The 16,811-nt window shown below is 42.9% G+C and overlaps 1 protein-coding gene across 1 annotated transcript in view; it reads left to right on the forward strand.

The window, feature by feature from the left end:
- Nucleotides 1-8,531: 8,531 nt before the first annotated feature.
- Nucleotides 8,532-16,811, forward strand: part of ADAMTS2 (ADAM metallopeptidase with thrombospondin type 1 motif, 2) — a gene marked incomplete at its 5' end in the record, with an annotated part of 111,230 nt that continues 102,950 nt past the window's right edge. The window contains one exon of the mRNA XM_010143239.1: nt 8,532-8,691. Within this exon, the coding sequence (XP_010141541.1) occupies nt 8,532-8,691 (160 nt within the window). The remainder of the gene's footprint in view (nt 8,692-16,811) is intronic.

The raw sequence follows: 16,811 nt of genomic DNA on the forward strand, positions 1-16,811 counted from the left end.
AGCCATGAGTAACTGCACTGGTCACTCCTGGACCTGTGGCTGGGTTTGGGTTTTGAGCTGTTGCATGGAGCAGAGTGAAGCGGGTGTGAGATGCTCTCTGCCAGGTGGGAATTTCTAGTTGCTTGGGGGGTCTTGCTTTTGCTGGAGTAGCTAAGGTCAAAAGCTGTGGAGCAGGGAGACCTGCTTCTGCCAAGGTGCACGTGTTTCTGGGATGGGGATTTTGGGGTAAGCTTCCGGAACCTGCTTTCTGTGTGCTTGCGTGGGCTGCTGGGAGAGAAGGAGTGACAGAGCACAGAGGAGGAGATGGGACTGGGCCAGGCCAGAGCTGGCTCCTGCTGCCCTGCAGCTTGTGCTCTGCAGCTCACACACTCCTCTGGAATATGAAATGTTGCTGCAGTGACACCTTCTCAAGGGACGGTTGAGGATTTCTATAATGTAATTGTAAATTATTTTAAATGCTAAGTTTCAGCTCGGATGAATTTAATATATTAGACTTCTTTATTATAGTAAACTTTTTTCTCCAGTTTGTGGTCTAGATCCTTTTATCTGGTTTCCCATAGCAAAGACCTGGACTCTGTTTCCTACCCATTAATGGATCTGATCCAGCCCTGCTGAATTCAGGACGAAAACTGGTTTTTGGGAAGCTGCAGTAATGCTTTGGTGAAAGTCTTTGGCCTGTCTTATACAGAAGGTCAGACTAAACTGCTTTAATATTTATGAATCCATTTATGAATCCTGGCCTTGAGATTTATGAATGTGACACCCGTTGACTTCAGTGGGTGGTGATTTGTGCCTTAAGCAAATATATTTTTGAAAAGAAACTTGTGTAGCAACCATTGCATTTTGTGAGAGTTGGGGCTGAAGAGCTTTCCAGTCAGACTGGTTTTGTTTTCTTGCAGAATGTCAATGCCTTTTTATTGCTGAGGGTAGGACTCAACTATGCATTTTGTCAAAGCCACCTCAGAAATGCTTGATTTCAAATAGTTCATAGTGTTAAAATTGGGAAAGTTAATCCTTTTGGATCTTGCTGTTAGCAAATTCATGGACTTGATATTCTTGCTTTTCCTCCCTGAAAGATTAAAATTGAGAAACTCTGTTGCAGGGAACTGCAATTACTATTCCCTGCTTGCAACATCAGCAATCAAGTTTACAATCCCCTGAGTCTGCAAGATCTGCTGCATTTATCATTTTCATTCTTAACAGCTATTTAATAACTCACCTCTTTCCCACTTGGAATTACACATCCTGTGGACATCAGGCCAGGAGACTTTCCAAAATGTTTGTTCTTGAGCATTATTTTAGTGGAAAGAACGGCTTGTCTCCGTTTAAAAAGCTACAGAACTGTAGCAGCTCTTGCAGCTGATCTCTTCGGAAAGGAGGTTCCTGCTGGGGGTGGCGGAGGCATCTGGAAGGTAGAAGCCAACCTGGCAAAGGTGCGGTGCCATTCCCTGTGCAGCGGCTGCAGAAAAGCCTGCTCAGAATTGCCTGCTCTGAGGTCTCTGTCATGACAATCTGCTCGGTATTTGCCACTGATACTAATTTTGCAGAAAGCTGTGTTTTTGTGTGTCCTTTAAACCTTTTGAAAATGAGATTTACCTCTTGTGATGTATCAGGATTCAGAGGTGAGTGGCTGCCAGGATGGGGCAGGTTGTGAGGGACAGAGGCAGGAGATTTTCTGAAGGCAAGTGATGCTCAGGGTCACTGCCCTGGTCTACTGCACTGCTGCTGGCCCTAGCGAGGCACCAAGTGACAGAGGTGAGAATTTGGCAAATCTCTTGCAGTGGTGGAGAAGCTGGAAGCAATGTTGTTAGCCTTGTCTACTGGTAGAAGCCAGGGACTGTGGCCAGGACATTTGTCTTGAAATCTGCTGGTATTGCTTTGTGAAATGACTCTAATTGTGTCTGTTTTCTTGATGGCTTCAGTGAGAATGAGACACAGTCTGTCTCACTATTGTGTCTCTTAAAAACCGCAGAAAGCCCCTTTGAATTCCAAAATGAATTGAACCAATACCAGACAAATGCAAGGTTTGGGTCCAGATTCTCATCTGCTGTAAACTAACCCAGTTCTCTTCAGCTTATATTGGCGGTGGATTTGTCCCGCTGCTGTTATTAATCATTCCTGTAGTTGTGTAGTGACTAAGCTGGGCTCCAGGGACAAAACTTTATTTTTGGTAGCAGTGGAAGGGTATAGACGCATGAATGGATGGATACCCATCCTCCCTTGAGCTACGAGGACAGTACGAAAGCAGCCCTTCATGAAAGCGCTCTCAGTATGAATAGCTCTTGTGTGGTGTTTTTCATTAGTAGATCTCAAAGCGTATTAAAAATGTGACCTTATCTCCATTCTGCAGAGGATAAATCGGGGCCCTAGGTAACACATAGCTTTCATAGGGTTACCCAGCAGGCTCTGCCTCTCTGTTGTCTGTAATTCCTATGTGTATACCTAATTTTTTGAGGATATGTGAAAATAAAGCAACTTAATTGCAAACTGACTTAAAAAAAAAAAAAAGCTGATAAATACTCCTTTAGACTAACAGGAATAAAAATCTATATGTACGCTCAGTTAAAAACCTCCTTTTATTCCTCTTCCTCATCCAGCCTGGAAGTGAATCTACCCGTGTAGCTTTAGGGCAGCAGTGGCTTACAGCACAGTAAGTGGTGACGCATTCCAAAAGTTCGCTGCAGTTCCTTCAGTACCTCCGCTCACTGTAGAGAAAGATGAGTTTACAGCACTGTTATGTCCTTCCTTCTGCTGCAGGCTTCCTGGGTGATCTTGCTGTGGTTGTCAGAGCTCCTGCGTCAGGTCCATTCTAATGTAATTGAACTAATAATGTTTCCGTCCTTGACTTCAGTGTTGGGGGGACATGACTGTTGTTGTTTGGAAAAATGCCTGTTCCGGTGGCTCTAAGACCTAGAGAAGGGTCATAAATGAAAACAATGTGGAATTTGCTTTAGATCTCTGCTATACTAGTGTGGGCTTTGGTCAGTTGTATAGCAGTTGTGCATTTAGAGTACAGACACACTGATGTAAAAATAGACTAAGACCTTGTCCCATATGCTGTCCTGTAAATATAAATATTTTCTCTTTCAAGTCATCTACAGGGTATTTTTGGCAACTGTACAGTGAAATGCAAATCTCTCTCTGCTTCTCTGTGAATTGATTGTTGGGAGGATCCTATATTGCAAATTCCCCTCTGCGGGCTTCGTTGACGTCACAGGGAGTGCAGGCTCCTAACCCAGGCACCGAGGTTAAATAGCAGATAGTTTGAACCTCCCTTTTGGTCTCAAGAAAATCACCTGAAAGTCAGGACTCTATTTAGGATTTGTTCATGCGCAGGTATGTCATGGGGCTGATTTTTCAGAATTAAATTAAATACTCAAAAAAAAAAAATAGACCTTTCTCTATTTACAGAAATACTGTGTCTGAGAGTTTCTGAAACACTGTTTTCGCAACTTACTGATTTAATTAAGACACTTGGATTTTTTTAAATATTAATTTCAGGTTTGTTCTCATTTAATTTTAGCTTCCTATCTGTATCATGTGCTTGAGATTGGGAAGTAAATCTGCCTTTATGTGGCGATGAAAAACTTTGTAAAGCTGTACTAATGAGGAAGAAAATGAACATTAATTAAACTTGTGGTTACAGGATGGTCTGGAGCTCTGGAGTCTTGAAGCAGCAGCTAGATGGGTTACTTCGTTACAGCCTAGAACAGGGAGCTGTGATGGGAATGGGAATGAGGAGACAATTAAGTTGCTCACCAAGTGCAGAGCCAGTGAGACATTTAATTATCCACAGGAGCTAATGCTCTAAAACCTGAAGTTTTCTGTAGATCTAAATATGCCAGGCAGTTTTTCTGTCAAATTAGTCTTTTCGAGAATGACTTTAAAAATGCAAGAGGGGTTGGGGGTGTTGAGGAGACTGGAGAAGAGAGCTGATTTTCAACGGAGCTCTGTGGTGTGGTGGCAAGCTGTTGGCAGGTCTCCTGGTCTGTAGAGAAGCTCTCTGTCATGGTGGCTAGGACTAGTGTAGTTTCCTTGGGCAGAAAGCCCCAAGTGGAGGTGGCAGCCTGATGGCACTGAGGACTGGCCTTGTAAAGCTGGAGTGGCAGAGAAGAGTCCGTGTGGCCACAGACATTGGCAGTATCTGTAGATGCTGTGGTCCTTGGAAGCAGGTCTTCAGGGATGCGCAAGAGCCCTATTATCCCCCAAAGGAGATTAGTGGAGCTCTAAACCCCAGGCCTGTGTGTTGCAATGGGCTCATTTGTGGCTTATCAATGTAATTCTTGTCTTAGGTAAACAGGGCAGTCACTCTGACTTCCCAATGAATCTTTTCCTGTGTGGCTTTCTCTTCTAGATAGCCGCCTTGCTAACCTTAGCAGAGGTTTTGATTCTCTGAACTGCAGTTTCTTTTTGCTTAGGTGTCTTCTGCTTTAGACTTAAATGCGTATTAATGAGTGCTAAGAAGCACTTGACTTGAGTAATTTGCAGCTGGGAGATAAAAACCCTTGGAAGGAAGGTCTGGGGTTGACTCGCTTTGGGAAGTAGTGGGATATTATAGGCTCTTTGTTACAGTTTGGTGCATTCCAAAGGCTAACACTTTTTCAATTAATTTATATTTTTATTAGCCACAGGACACAGTTGCTGCTGCCATCATTATTCAGCAATATTCCCATCTTCATTTTAGTTTCAAGTTAAAAGTCCCAGAAGAAGAGGGGAAGAGGTAACAGCTCAGCCTCTTGTCCAGGGTTGGAAATCCTTTCCACAGAGATGCTCAATCCCACACCTTGTTCTGAATCCCACAGCATGCGTGTGGCTGCAGGGGACAGGTAGTGCAGGGGAAGCACCGCTAATGTGTGTCTCCTGGAAGTACAGCAGTCCCGGGATGGGTGACGAGCAGTTTAGGATAGAAAAAAGGTGTTGCTAGCATTTACTTTTAAGCTCTTAAGTCATGAAAACAACTTATTGTTTAGAACTTGAAAAGTTTAATTCTGCTTTTGCATCCCCTGGAGTAAATGTCCAGATGATGGCCCAAGAATTTTCTGAAGTCCTTCTAGTCTAACCTGTGCCAGAGGGAAGGCACAGATTTACTCAAACAATACGGCATTTCTGTTTTAGTCATCCAGAAGCATTCTCCAGGAACCTGCTGCACCTTTAATGCTCCCCGTTGCCACCATAAACTCGGAGGTTGTCTGACAGTTGTCTTGGTATGACAAGCTGGCACAAAGCTGGTGGCGTCCGTGGGTAAGAACAGGACCAATGGGTGAAGGGCCTGAGCAAGCTCATGCTGTTGGAGCGTTGCCTTTATGTTTCGTACTTGGCTGTGTGCAACGCTGGTGTTGGGTTGGTGACTAAAAGCAATCTCCCTTCTGTGGTGGCTTTTTGAGGGAGTTCTGAGTAGTATCAGAAAAAATGCATTAGGCAATTCATCTCGAGCTTTTCATGTTCAGAGCACTTGACAAAAAACCAGCATATCAGCCCTTGTAATTAGCCTGCAAGACTTGTTGCGCTAGTTCAGAGGTGGAGAGATAGAAGTAAAGAGGTTAAATGTCTTGCTCAGAGCAGCAAGGAAATGTGTGGTGGAGACATTCAGGAGCCCCACGTATTTTTTAATGAATCATTTATAACTGTGGGTGTATTGTTAGGCAGATGGCTTGAACTGTGCATTGCTCTAGGAACTCTGCCTCGCTGTCTAAATGAATTTTCTTCTTAAAGTTTTAAACAGCCTTTTTTTTTCTTATGTTATTTCATGAGAATATGTTGGCGAAATCAAAGACTGTGTTGGATATGCAATATATAACGATATATAATTCTTCTACAATTCAAATGCACTCTAACTCTTTCTTAATAACTCTGACCAAAAGTAATTGATGTGTTTCTCAGGACTAAAGGAAATTCCAGTGTTGGAGACAAAGTTATTTTAGTTCAAGATTAAAATGTGAAAAGAAATACTCAGCCATGTTTGAAGGTTAAATTCCTTCCTTTCTACACTCCAACAGAATTAGGGAGGGTACTGCCATGGGGATGTACGGCGTGGTGTCACGTCTAGCCGAGAAACAGAATGTGAAATAAGAGCACCTGATGGATGACCCGCTGTTTGGCAGCGTTCAGTGCCACCTGAATCCCTCTGCATGCAAGAGGGCCAGCACCAAACGGTGCTTGGACACTGGTTTTGTGGGAACCAGCATTCAAATACCGCTTTTCTTCAGTCTTACAGTTTGTCCCAGGGTGTCACCTTCATCTTCTCAGGGGAATCTTCACCCTGACCAGGTGGTGTCTTTTCTAAAAGGCCACTGTGCCCTGGAAGCTAAAATTCACCTATAAAAGTTGTTCTGTTGTCTGATCAGTTCAACTACTGATTGCCGAAGTTGCTTAGCCACTAATTTCCTTAAAAGATCTAAATTCCTCCCAACTCCCATTAGTACCGCCTGCTGTGAGCAGCAGCGTTTCCCCCGGGATCTGAAGTACGGTCTGCATTTTAGGCTAAGATCTGGCACTACCTGCTTAGTTAATAGGAGGTTTTAATAAATCCAGAAATACCTCTGAACATGTGCAAAAGGCAAATCACATTTTCCCATGACACTCAAGCTCTCTGAGTATTTCTCCTGGGCATTTGCATGGCATGTGCGTTGTACTCTGTGCGGTTGAGCATGCAGATGCTTGTTTTTTCTTGAGCTTTAGTTGTCCATTTCTCATCAAAAGACTTGAAAATTTCAGAATATAATATATAATGTCCAGAGTAAGAGTGTGTGTATACAATTAAAATATACATTAGAAGGAGAATGGCATCAATTCTGAATTTTTCGTGTGTTATTCTTTCCAGTAAAAGATCAGTTGCTGTCTCTGGGTTCAGCACTTATTTTCTTAGTTGTCTCAGCTTCCTTGAGCTGCTGGGCCTGTCTCACCTTCTTTGTGTCTGATGTAGAATCTAAATTAGATAGGAAGAAACAGGACAGGATTTCAAATTCAGTTTCCTCTATACATACAGGATGGCATCAGTTTAAATTGCTGCAATATAATTTTGCTTCCCTAATCCTTCCCCTTCAATCTGTTTTTTTGTATACTTTATACATATGAAATCTGGAACTGGAAATCCTCCCTAATGTAAGTTAAGACATGACAAATGAACCTGACATTTTTCCAAGGAGGGAACCAAAGAACATACTGTATTTATAGCAGTAGGAATAGAGTTTGCTGCTTGTAGAAGAAAAATATGTGTTCCATAAGAACTCTAGTGCTGGAGTGCTGTGATATGATAAAAGTGTTTAAATGATACTTGTTTTAAGTGAGAATACTGGGTTAAGAGGAGCCAAACTGGTTCTTCTGGAAGCTTGATATAGGGCTTCACCCAGCAGAGGATTTAGGCTCCCAGAAACTCGGGTGGTGGGATGAGGTGTGTCATGGTATCAAGATGTTCTCCTGCGCCCAATCTGAAAGTCCAGTGACTCCAGGTTCATCAGTGGGCAGAGTGGGAAAGAGCATGATGAGGGAGCTTCTGAAGGTTGGATCTGGGGCTTCTCTCAAAAATAATCCAAACAATTTCTTTCATGTTAGTGAGACTTTGCGGTTACAAGCGAAGAGTTCATTGGTTTAAGTTCTAAAACACAGATGTGCAAACACATGCAGAAAAATTGATTCAAGCCAACCATCTCTGCAAGCCAGCTACTGGCTGCTGTGACCTTCTGCAGTAGGGCAAGACTACAGGAGAAGACAAAGGCAGATGATCCGGGTGCCCCAGTAGTTTCACCTGCATGAAGATGATGAAAAGAATTTTTCTTCTTAAACTTTTCAGTCTTTATGAGGGTTTCCCCTGAACATGGTGAGAATTGCTTGGGAGATGTTTCTTTGAGATCCTCTGTAGAAGTGCAGATTTCTTTTTTTTTTTTCTTTTCATACCAAGGTATCTGGTCCAGTCTGAATAAGGTGGGGTTTTTTTCTTAGCAATGCACTCACTGACATCTTTTTTTTTATACTAGTTGTGGCTAATTCTTGAGAGTAATTCGTCAGCTGAGCCCTTTGTGACAAGGGGGAAATAATCACAAAGCTTCGTTGCCTGCCTGTAAGACATAGTGCTTTTCTGTCTTTCTTATGAACAAAAAGGGTGACAGTTTTTTGACTGTTGAACTGCACATCAGGACCAGCTCACGGCACTGAACTGATGCTTTATTTAGAGAGATAGTGAACGCTGGAGCCGTCTGGGGCTGGCAGTTGGCTAAGGTCATAGTAACTTTGATTGTTGCTGGTTTCTAACGGGGGGTACACTTCCTAGATAGATTCTTAGACCTGTACTTCACTCATGGCGTTTGAGGAGAAGTCCTTTTGGTTCAGGGTTGTACCTTTTGTCCTTTCCTGTCAAGTTGGGGAAGTGATGCTTTGTTTTGCTCTAATAAAGAATTCAACTGGTTTCCTCTCTGCATCTTAATTGCTCTCTGGAGAGCACCAAAGTGTGCTTAAGCATATTGTAACTGTTTAGTCACAACGTCTGCTGTATGTGCAGTAACGCAAAGTGTTTGATCTCTGCCCTGTTGCTGCAGGCTGGCATGATTCGCACAGACAAGGACGAGTTCTTCATTGAACCTCTGGAGAAGGGGGCCCAGGAGGAGGAGGAGGGAGGAGGCAGAACGCACGTGGTCTATCGCAGAGCAGCTGCCAAGAAGCAGCTTCCTATTGAAAGTGTGGATATCCTGTATAAAGGTAAGACAGAGATGTTAATGCCAGTGATGCATGAAGTGTTGCTGAAGGCGTGTAGCCAATGCAATCTGCTGTCTCTGGCTTTTTTATCCTTGAAAATGGAAGTGTGTACTCCCCCTGTGGATGAAAAGATAGGGAAGGAGTCAATGCTTTACCTGCAATAAGCAGGCACCCAAAACCATCTCCAGGATGCTGGAACTCTGTACTCTTTAAGGAGTTTTCTTGGTTCCAGAGATAGCCAGCATAAAGTTGTGTATCCCCAGGCCAGAGCAGAGGAAGGGGATGGTGGGTGAAGCAGCAGGGCAGAGATTCCTGTGCCTGCTGGGGACAGGTAGCAGTGCTGGCTTTGCAAAGGCTGTGTTGTGGTACATGGCTGATGCGGTACGTGACCTTCTCATTGATAGAGTCCTCGCTGGGTTGGATTTAATCCAACCAGGGAAGTAATGGTAACTTCTGATACGAGCACAACCTTTCTTGATTTATTTATGTGTTTCCAAGTTTGGAATTTAACGTATTAAATAGGTGAAGACAGTGATGGAATAACAGGAGCTAAACGAAAACACCCGTTCTACCTAGTGTTTTCTATTTCTCTGGTAACGGCTTGGACGTTGCACCTTTTTTCTGAATAAATAAGGGATGAAAATCCAGTAAGTGGATGTTTTGACAGCTGATGTTAACACTGAGATTAACTAGGTCATTTGAGTGGAAACAACAAAACTGCTACATTTTTGTTCCAAATGTGTGTACCAAACTGCAGAGTTTTTCTGCCACTCGCGCTAGAATATCTTAGTTCAGTATAACACATTTTCAGGTATAATGCAGTGTGTTAGCTTGTTCCTTGTAGAAATCTTCCTGGACATCTCCACCTCTCTACTATGCTATCTTAATTTTCAGAAGATAGTCTGGTACCTGTTATGAAAACTCGATCATTGCTCTTGCACAGAGCAATGCCCATAAACCAGTGGAGGAACAGATAGTCACAGAGATGACGTGCTGAAATTAGGGCCGGGTGAGCAGTATAAATTTCTCAATGTTCAGTTTAGAATGGGAGAAAAAAGGAAGGAAGCTCTAGTATTCAACCTAACATTTTTTCCTCTACTTTGGCCATCAAAGACTCATGAATTTTGTGGCTGATGCGGTGCTAGGTTGGCCTCTCCTGGTTGCCTTCATACTTGCTCTGGAGCAAAGCTAGGGAGCTTAGGAATTCCGAGTGCTGCAGTCCCAGAATCGTAGGATGGAAGTGGCTCTCTGTAGATGTTTATAAAATTACTGCGATGTTGAAAAATATGAGGCAGTCACTGTGTTTTCTCTTAAACAAAAGAGACTTGATTTTATTCACACCTTATGGCAGTATTTTTGTTTTCGGATGGTAAATATTCCTCGGGAGTAGGAGTCTGGTACACAGAAAAGCATAAACTGTAGATCAGCTCCAGTTATTGGCATGTGGTACCTGCTAGGGGAAGGCTCTGACAGCGGTGGCTGAAAACACCTCTTTGAAATGCAGCGCCGTGCTGTGTGGTGCTCGTGGAGCTGCCGCGGGGCTGCTCGTGAGCTGGCAGCAAAGCGACGTGCGGGGGGTGATGCCACCAGGCTGCTGCGTCTGTCACCTCACCTGCGCCGTGCGCTTGCGTAGGGACTTGACTTTGTAGGCTCTGGTACGAAGGCACGAGTCGTGGCCACCAGCCAGCGTGGTGGGCTCAGAGATCAAAAGGGAGGCTGAGCTCGGGCAGGTTGGGCTGAGACGTGGCCCTGACCATGCCTGGAGCAGCAGATGTCAGGGGTAGGGTGGAATAGTTATGAATGTTCCTATTATTTTGATCTTTAAAATAAGAAAAATGCTAGGAGTAGTAAGCTTCCCTTCCATCCACCATCTTTTCATTTGTAAAATCGATTAAAAAGTATTTGTTGTTTTGGAAAAACCCCACTCCACCGTACAGGGCTTTTCCCCTGAGATTCTCTTTGCCTTTAACAAAAACCAAACAAACAAAAAAAAATTGGTCACTCCAAAACTGGTCTGTTCTCCTTTTTATTCAAATTGGCTTCCCACCTCTGATTTGCTCTAGGCAGCAGGCACGGAAAGGGCTGGCTTTCAAAACTTGTTATTTTATTTACTAGTTTGTCTTTTTCTAGAATGTCTCTAGTTTTGGTTACGAACATCAGAATCGGGGTGTTGATGAGCATGCTGTGCTGCACGTTGCCATAGTGCTCTAAATTAATCAATGGGCTTGTTTAGGAAATACTTAGTAGGGCAATCTCAGCATGCTGTATCTATTTAAAAAAAAAAAAAGAAAAAAGAGGTTAAGCAGGAGCACTCCCCCGCTTCCACCATCCCTGGAGACAAGCGCATTGTTGCCAAGTCTCATAAATTAACATGTGATGAATTGTAACACTTGGACTATTTTTAAAGGTCCAGCCTCCAGGAATCTTATGAATATATGATGATTTTTTTTTCCCTAGGTGAGCTTCTGGCTCTTAACTGTTGATAAAAACTTTGTAGTGTCTGTCTGCGTAAATATTTTAAAATAATGAGTAACACAGTATATAGTAGTTTGTAATTTTTGACAGTGTCTTTCAAAATCCCATGATATGTTAATTGAATCCCATGATTCAGGAGGAATTGTGTCAGAGGATTGTGACTCATGATTTTTGAATGTTCGGGTTTGGATAGATAGCTACAAATTCCTTATAAATAGTCTTATCTCTGGCATGCTTTTGACAAGAAACAGGATGAGCTGTTCTCTCTGTGGGGGAACAGGAGGTGAAGGAGTTGAAAGCTCCATGACCTTGGAGTTGGGTGGGTCAGTCATCACCTCAAGGCCCTGGGGCTTGCGCTGGGCATGGTCACGCTGGACCTCACGTGGCACAGGTGCTTTGGGGTTCCCTCCTGCAGTCATCAGGTCCATTCGCATGCTGCTGTTAGGAAAATCTCTCTAGGTTCTCCCTTGCAGAAGTGAGTTTGTGTCTGTGGAGCAGAAAATCCCAGCTGTGCAGTGCCGGGGGAGCTTTTCACGCCTTCCATCTCCGGGCAGAAGTGAAGAGCTCTTCATGCCCAACCTGCTGCCTGGTCAAACGGTCTTGGGTAGTCACTTGAGACTTTGGGGTCAAACTTGCTCTAACTTTAATTATTCTCGTAATTAATCTATACAAAGACATAGTCTCCTAAACGCAGTTCTGGCTGGTGGATTGTTGGAGATCTCAGTACCCCAAGTCAATGTGCATGCCCCCATGGCTGCCCAGGCAGAGAGCTCCAACACAGAGCTGCAAGACAGCAGGAGAGGGGACCCTGAGGCTAATGGGCACCTGATCTTCCCCGCAAGACAACTCGGACTAATGGAAGATCCATTGACCGGTTGTGAGGGTGGATGCATGCATGTAGGAAAAAAAAAGGCATTTTCCCAATTGTGGAAGTAAACTCTAGATTGTGCTAACAGGTGGACCTGAGAGCAGGGGATTTTTTTAGCCTTTTCCATACGCTATTATCTCTCTTTTGTACTATAGTAAGCGAAGTTGAGATTTTATTCCACCTGTTTAAAAAACATGAACAAACCCCACAACCTCCTAAGCCCTGGAGAGATCAAGGTATGCATCTTCTTTTACGAAGGCTCTGCTGACGTGCTGTGTTTTAAGAAGTGGAATGTGCTGGGGGAGAACAGGCGTAAAACAAGCAGCAGAGCCCATAGCAGGTTTGCTTCTGTGTTTATGTAAAGCGCTATCTGAATATTGGGAAAAGTAAATACTTGTTTTGGCAGCCTGCATCGGTGTGTTTTGACAGGTGTAGGATTATCTGGAGAATCACAGAGTAAAGGGTGTAATATTTCTACCTGTTTTTCCCTTCTCAAACAATACTATTTGTTTATGTACTAGAAAAATGTAAGCAACATATTTTAGGGCAGTAGTAATCTGCAGCAGAGTAGGACTGTGAAAGTCTGTGTGAGCTCTCTACAAATTAGGCTAATTTTTTTTGAAAAGAGAAATATTTTCATGTAGTAGTTGATGTATTGCAGGCATGCTGGGAATAAACCTTCATTTTTTCTGACAACTGTTTATACTACTTGCATGCATATAATAATTTATCCTCCTCGATATAAAAACAAGCAGCATGTTGAAAATATTTTAATATTTCCAGTTGAACTCCTCCTTACAGAGATGAGAAATGTTGCCTGACAGCAGTAAAACTTCTTACATGATAGAACTAGCATTAAATAGGCAAGCTAGAGAAGGTTGTTTTTTCTTGAAACTGCTGGGTTTTTGCTTAGATTTTCTTTAGATGTTAAGCATAGAGATGGTAAGTATTTAATTAATGGTTATGGTGAGGTCTGGAAACCCAGCTTGATTTTTTGTCTCTAAAGACAATCCGATTATCTGGCTTATAAGGTTTAATACCACATTTCCCCAGCTAAATTACTGTGTCTGTTATGTTGATCAGCGGAGAGGAAATGATTATACTAAAACTTCCTTAAGGTTTGTCTTTTCTCTCAAAGTTGTCTAAATATGCTCCTCTGAGTTTTACTGTATTGATTGACTGATGAGAAACAGAAACTCAGGTTTGGATGACAGTTTTATTTACTGTGCCGACAAAAGATGACCTTAGCCAAGAACAGTTTATTACTGAGGAAGACAGCAAGGTAACTCTCCAAATGTGCTTAAACCGGGCAGGTTGTTGTTTCTTTAACTGCTGATTAAATAAATCCCTTGGAATGGCCGAAGCCAGTCTGAACACAAGTCCCGTCATGAATATACTGTGGGCTGATGGGCTGGACAGACTCACTGCTGGAGACTGGTGACCCCTTCCCACGGCAGTACTTGGGTTTGCTTGTGGTCAGATCTTCAGAGGAGTGGTGGCTTGGCGCTGAAATATGTGATAATTTCGTGTGACACCGTGGTGTACTTCCTGGGGCAATAACCATCCTTTTCTTTGTTTTTTTTAAATTCTACTACTATTTACTTTTTTATTTTTATGTCAAGGGTGGCTAACATCCCCCCCAGCCATAAAAACACACCAGCGAGGTAAAAGGACAGAAATAAGTTGCTGCTTCTACCCAATAGAGGCAACCAGGTCCTTTCTGACAGCTAAGCCTCACTGGAGCAGAGCTGCTCCTCAGTCCTGTTACCTGACATCTCCTGCCCCTCTGCGATGCAAAAGGAGAAAAGCCTTTCCTCCTCCTCACACTGATGGGACATTTGGGAGTCCCAAGGGGTTGGGGGCCAGTCCGTCAGGAGAGGAGTCCGTGCCAATTTAAGCCAAAGCAACCAAAGGCTAGAAGTTGTTGATGAAGAAGTTTAAAATATGATAAAGTTGTAACAACTCAGTTGCCCGAGGTTTGCAGGTTTTAAAGATGATATTTCAGAGGGAGACTCCTCCATCACAGTCCATCAAGCTGCCAATGCCATTGATTTACTAATGTATTTAAATTGCATTTTAGAAACCAGCATGCATCTGGTGTATATTTTTTGGATTGCCTGAAACGATGCTCAGATTGGCTGCAGGCTGGCTGGTTGCCATTCTAATTTACAGAAACTTTCCTCGTTACCTTTGCAGGGGAACAGTTCCTTCAGGAGACTGAAGTTTCTCCAAATTCAATCAATATTTCCTCTCAGCATGTACTCCTGCTGATTAATTACTGTTCCCTTATTTTGCAGTCAGTAAGGCACTGATGACAATATTTTTTGTCTCCTTCCTACATCATCTGTGCATGATAAATACATCTGCCTTTCTCTCCTGTCTTGGGTTTTCTCTGAATTTCACATTGGAGATTCATGGGGCTTTTCTGGGAACAGAAAGATTGAGAATTCAGTTGCGAATCAACTTTTGAATAAGAAGCAGGGTTATGCCCTCATGAAAAAACAAGCCTCCAGAGAGTGGTATTAGGCTGTTGGATGTCACCCTTCCCTCCCGTAGGCGCAGCTGATGAGGCAGCTCTTTGCCAGCACAGGCAAATAAGACCCTTGCAGCAATTTTAATATGAAGAAGCTAAAGGTTTCTGTTTTTATAACAGTGCGGTAAATCATCTGGGATGACTAGGTGAAAGCTAATGAACGATGCTCTTACATGTGCTTGGTGTGAAATACAAAGAATAGCCTCTTTTTTCCACTGCTGATGGACTTTTCTGCTGTAGACCTCCCCAGAAGGTGGCCTTAGCTGGGCCACAGAATAGTCAACCCTTCCAGTGCTGCTGAGACAGTCAGTTTTCTTTTGCCTGGAAATAAAATTATTAAGAAATTTATTGAACTTTTTTTCCTCTTAGTGCTAGTAATTTTGCTGTGTTTTTTCAGAGGCAAAGGGAAGTGCTCATGTAACTGAAGACGCATGGTGATGCGCGGGTGTACCAGGACCACAGGAAAGCTGTGTGGGCAACTTTTACAGTGGGCTTTTTTGAATTTTCATGAGCTTTGGAAAATACATTGCATCTTCAAATGATTTTTTGCTTTTAATTAAACATGTCCTTTTTCCAGGTGCTTGAAAATTGCTTTAAGAACAGTTGATCTGTCACTGAATGCTTTCTCATTATTACTTCTTCATGACATCAAATGTGTAGTCACCTCAGCACCGTTTTGTTTCACCAGTAACGTAAATCTTGTTGTATATAAGTAAAAATCAGTGGGGCAGTGGGGAGCGATGCGGAGCGCTGTGCTGCACGGAGATGCTGCGGCTGGGACAGCAGCAGGGAGAGGTGGAGCAGAGAGCTGCCACGTGGGCCAGCTCTGCTGTGGGATCCTGAGCTGTCATCCTCTCCCATAAGCTCCACAAAACTGCCATCATCCTTGTAATAAACCATCACGAAACATGGAAAACAGGAACATCATAAAAGCATGTTAAGAAGCTCGATTTCTGTATTTGTCCCTGCCTTTGTCATTAGGTGGTTTGAGATCCACGTAGGCTTCAAGGAAACGCCTAAGTGCGTGCTTAGCTTTGAGCAGGTTCTTCAGTCAAATAGATTGCAGTGGGATTCAGATAGGTACCTTAGGCCGAATGGTTTTTATTCTGACTGAGGTGGGTTCCTGTTTTTGTTATGAGGCAACTCACCGGAGCATGTTGGATATGCGTGATTTAAAGGTGAACAACTCAGTTATTTGGGCTTATTCAAATATCACCGATTTACTTGTATCATTGGCTAATGTAAGACTAAAATTAATTTCATTCTCAACTGCTGAGTTCATTTTAGCCTCTACTAAGTTCAAGAGCTGTGATAAGCCTCTTCCTCAGTGTTGTGAACAGCTTACAGCTGGAGCTGAATATTACTAAATGTTGCTAAATATAATGACATTGTACTAGAGCTGGTATTGGTCTATAAAACAACAGTTTTGATTTCTGTTACAAATACTCCTGCAAAAAATTTTTTGTCAGAAGCTGTGATGAAAGCGTGGGAAAAGTGCTCATTTTATTTTTCACATTCTTCTATCAATTCATTGAGCACTAGGGGTGTGTGAAAGTAAGCCTGATTAATCACTTGTTTATGTTTACATTTAGTCAACACTTGTTTGTTGATAGAGACAAAACATTTTACAACAGATTTCATTTAAGGTTTGATTTTATTCCTTATATAATATCCATTGATCTCACACATCTTAATGAATTTAGCCTCGCAGTCTCCCGGGAGGAAAGAGAACACAAAATATTTGCCTTTTGGACAAGAGTAACATAAACCTTGTTTTTACTGAAAGCGGATCTTGTTTCTTGCTGGTAACAGCCCAGTGTAAGAGCCGAATTGACTGGAGCAACAGTTCGTAAGTCAAACGGTGTCTTCAGAGCCCCTGCGAGTGTTCACATGTGAGCGTGTGCAGCCGCCCACCGGCACGTGAGGAGCTCTGGCTTATGAAAATGTATGTGCGCACCCACACGGCTTTTGCAATTTCAGATTTGCTGGTGAGTGCTTTTTCTATGAGGTGTCATTCTATTGGGGTTTGTTTATTTACAAGCTGTGCTTGAGTTGCCCAACCTGCTGAGAAAGACAGAGGATGGCGATGATCCAGCGGGTCCTGATGTTCCTGCCAGGCACAGAGAGGGAGAAACTTCTTCACGGAGACCCTAAATATTCTGTCCTGACAAACTGAAGGCGTTCTGCAACCGGTATCTTCATTTAGGAAATGGATTCTGGAACTGAGAATTCAAAAATAAGGGTAGT

Source organism: Buceros rhinoceros, unplaced genomic scaffold, assembly GCF_000710305.1.
Source record: "Buceros rhinoceros silvestris isolate BGI_N320 unplaced genomic scaffold, ASM71030v1 scaffold11059, whole genome shotgun sequence".
NCBI classification, from domain to species: domain Eukaryota; kingdom Metazoa; phylum Chordata; class Aves; order Bucerotiformes; family Bucerotidae; genus Buceros; species Buceros rhinoceros.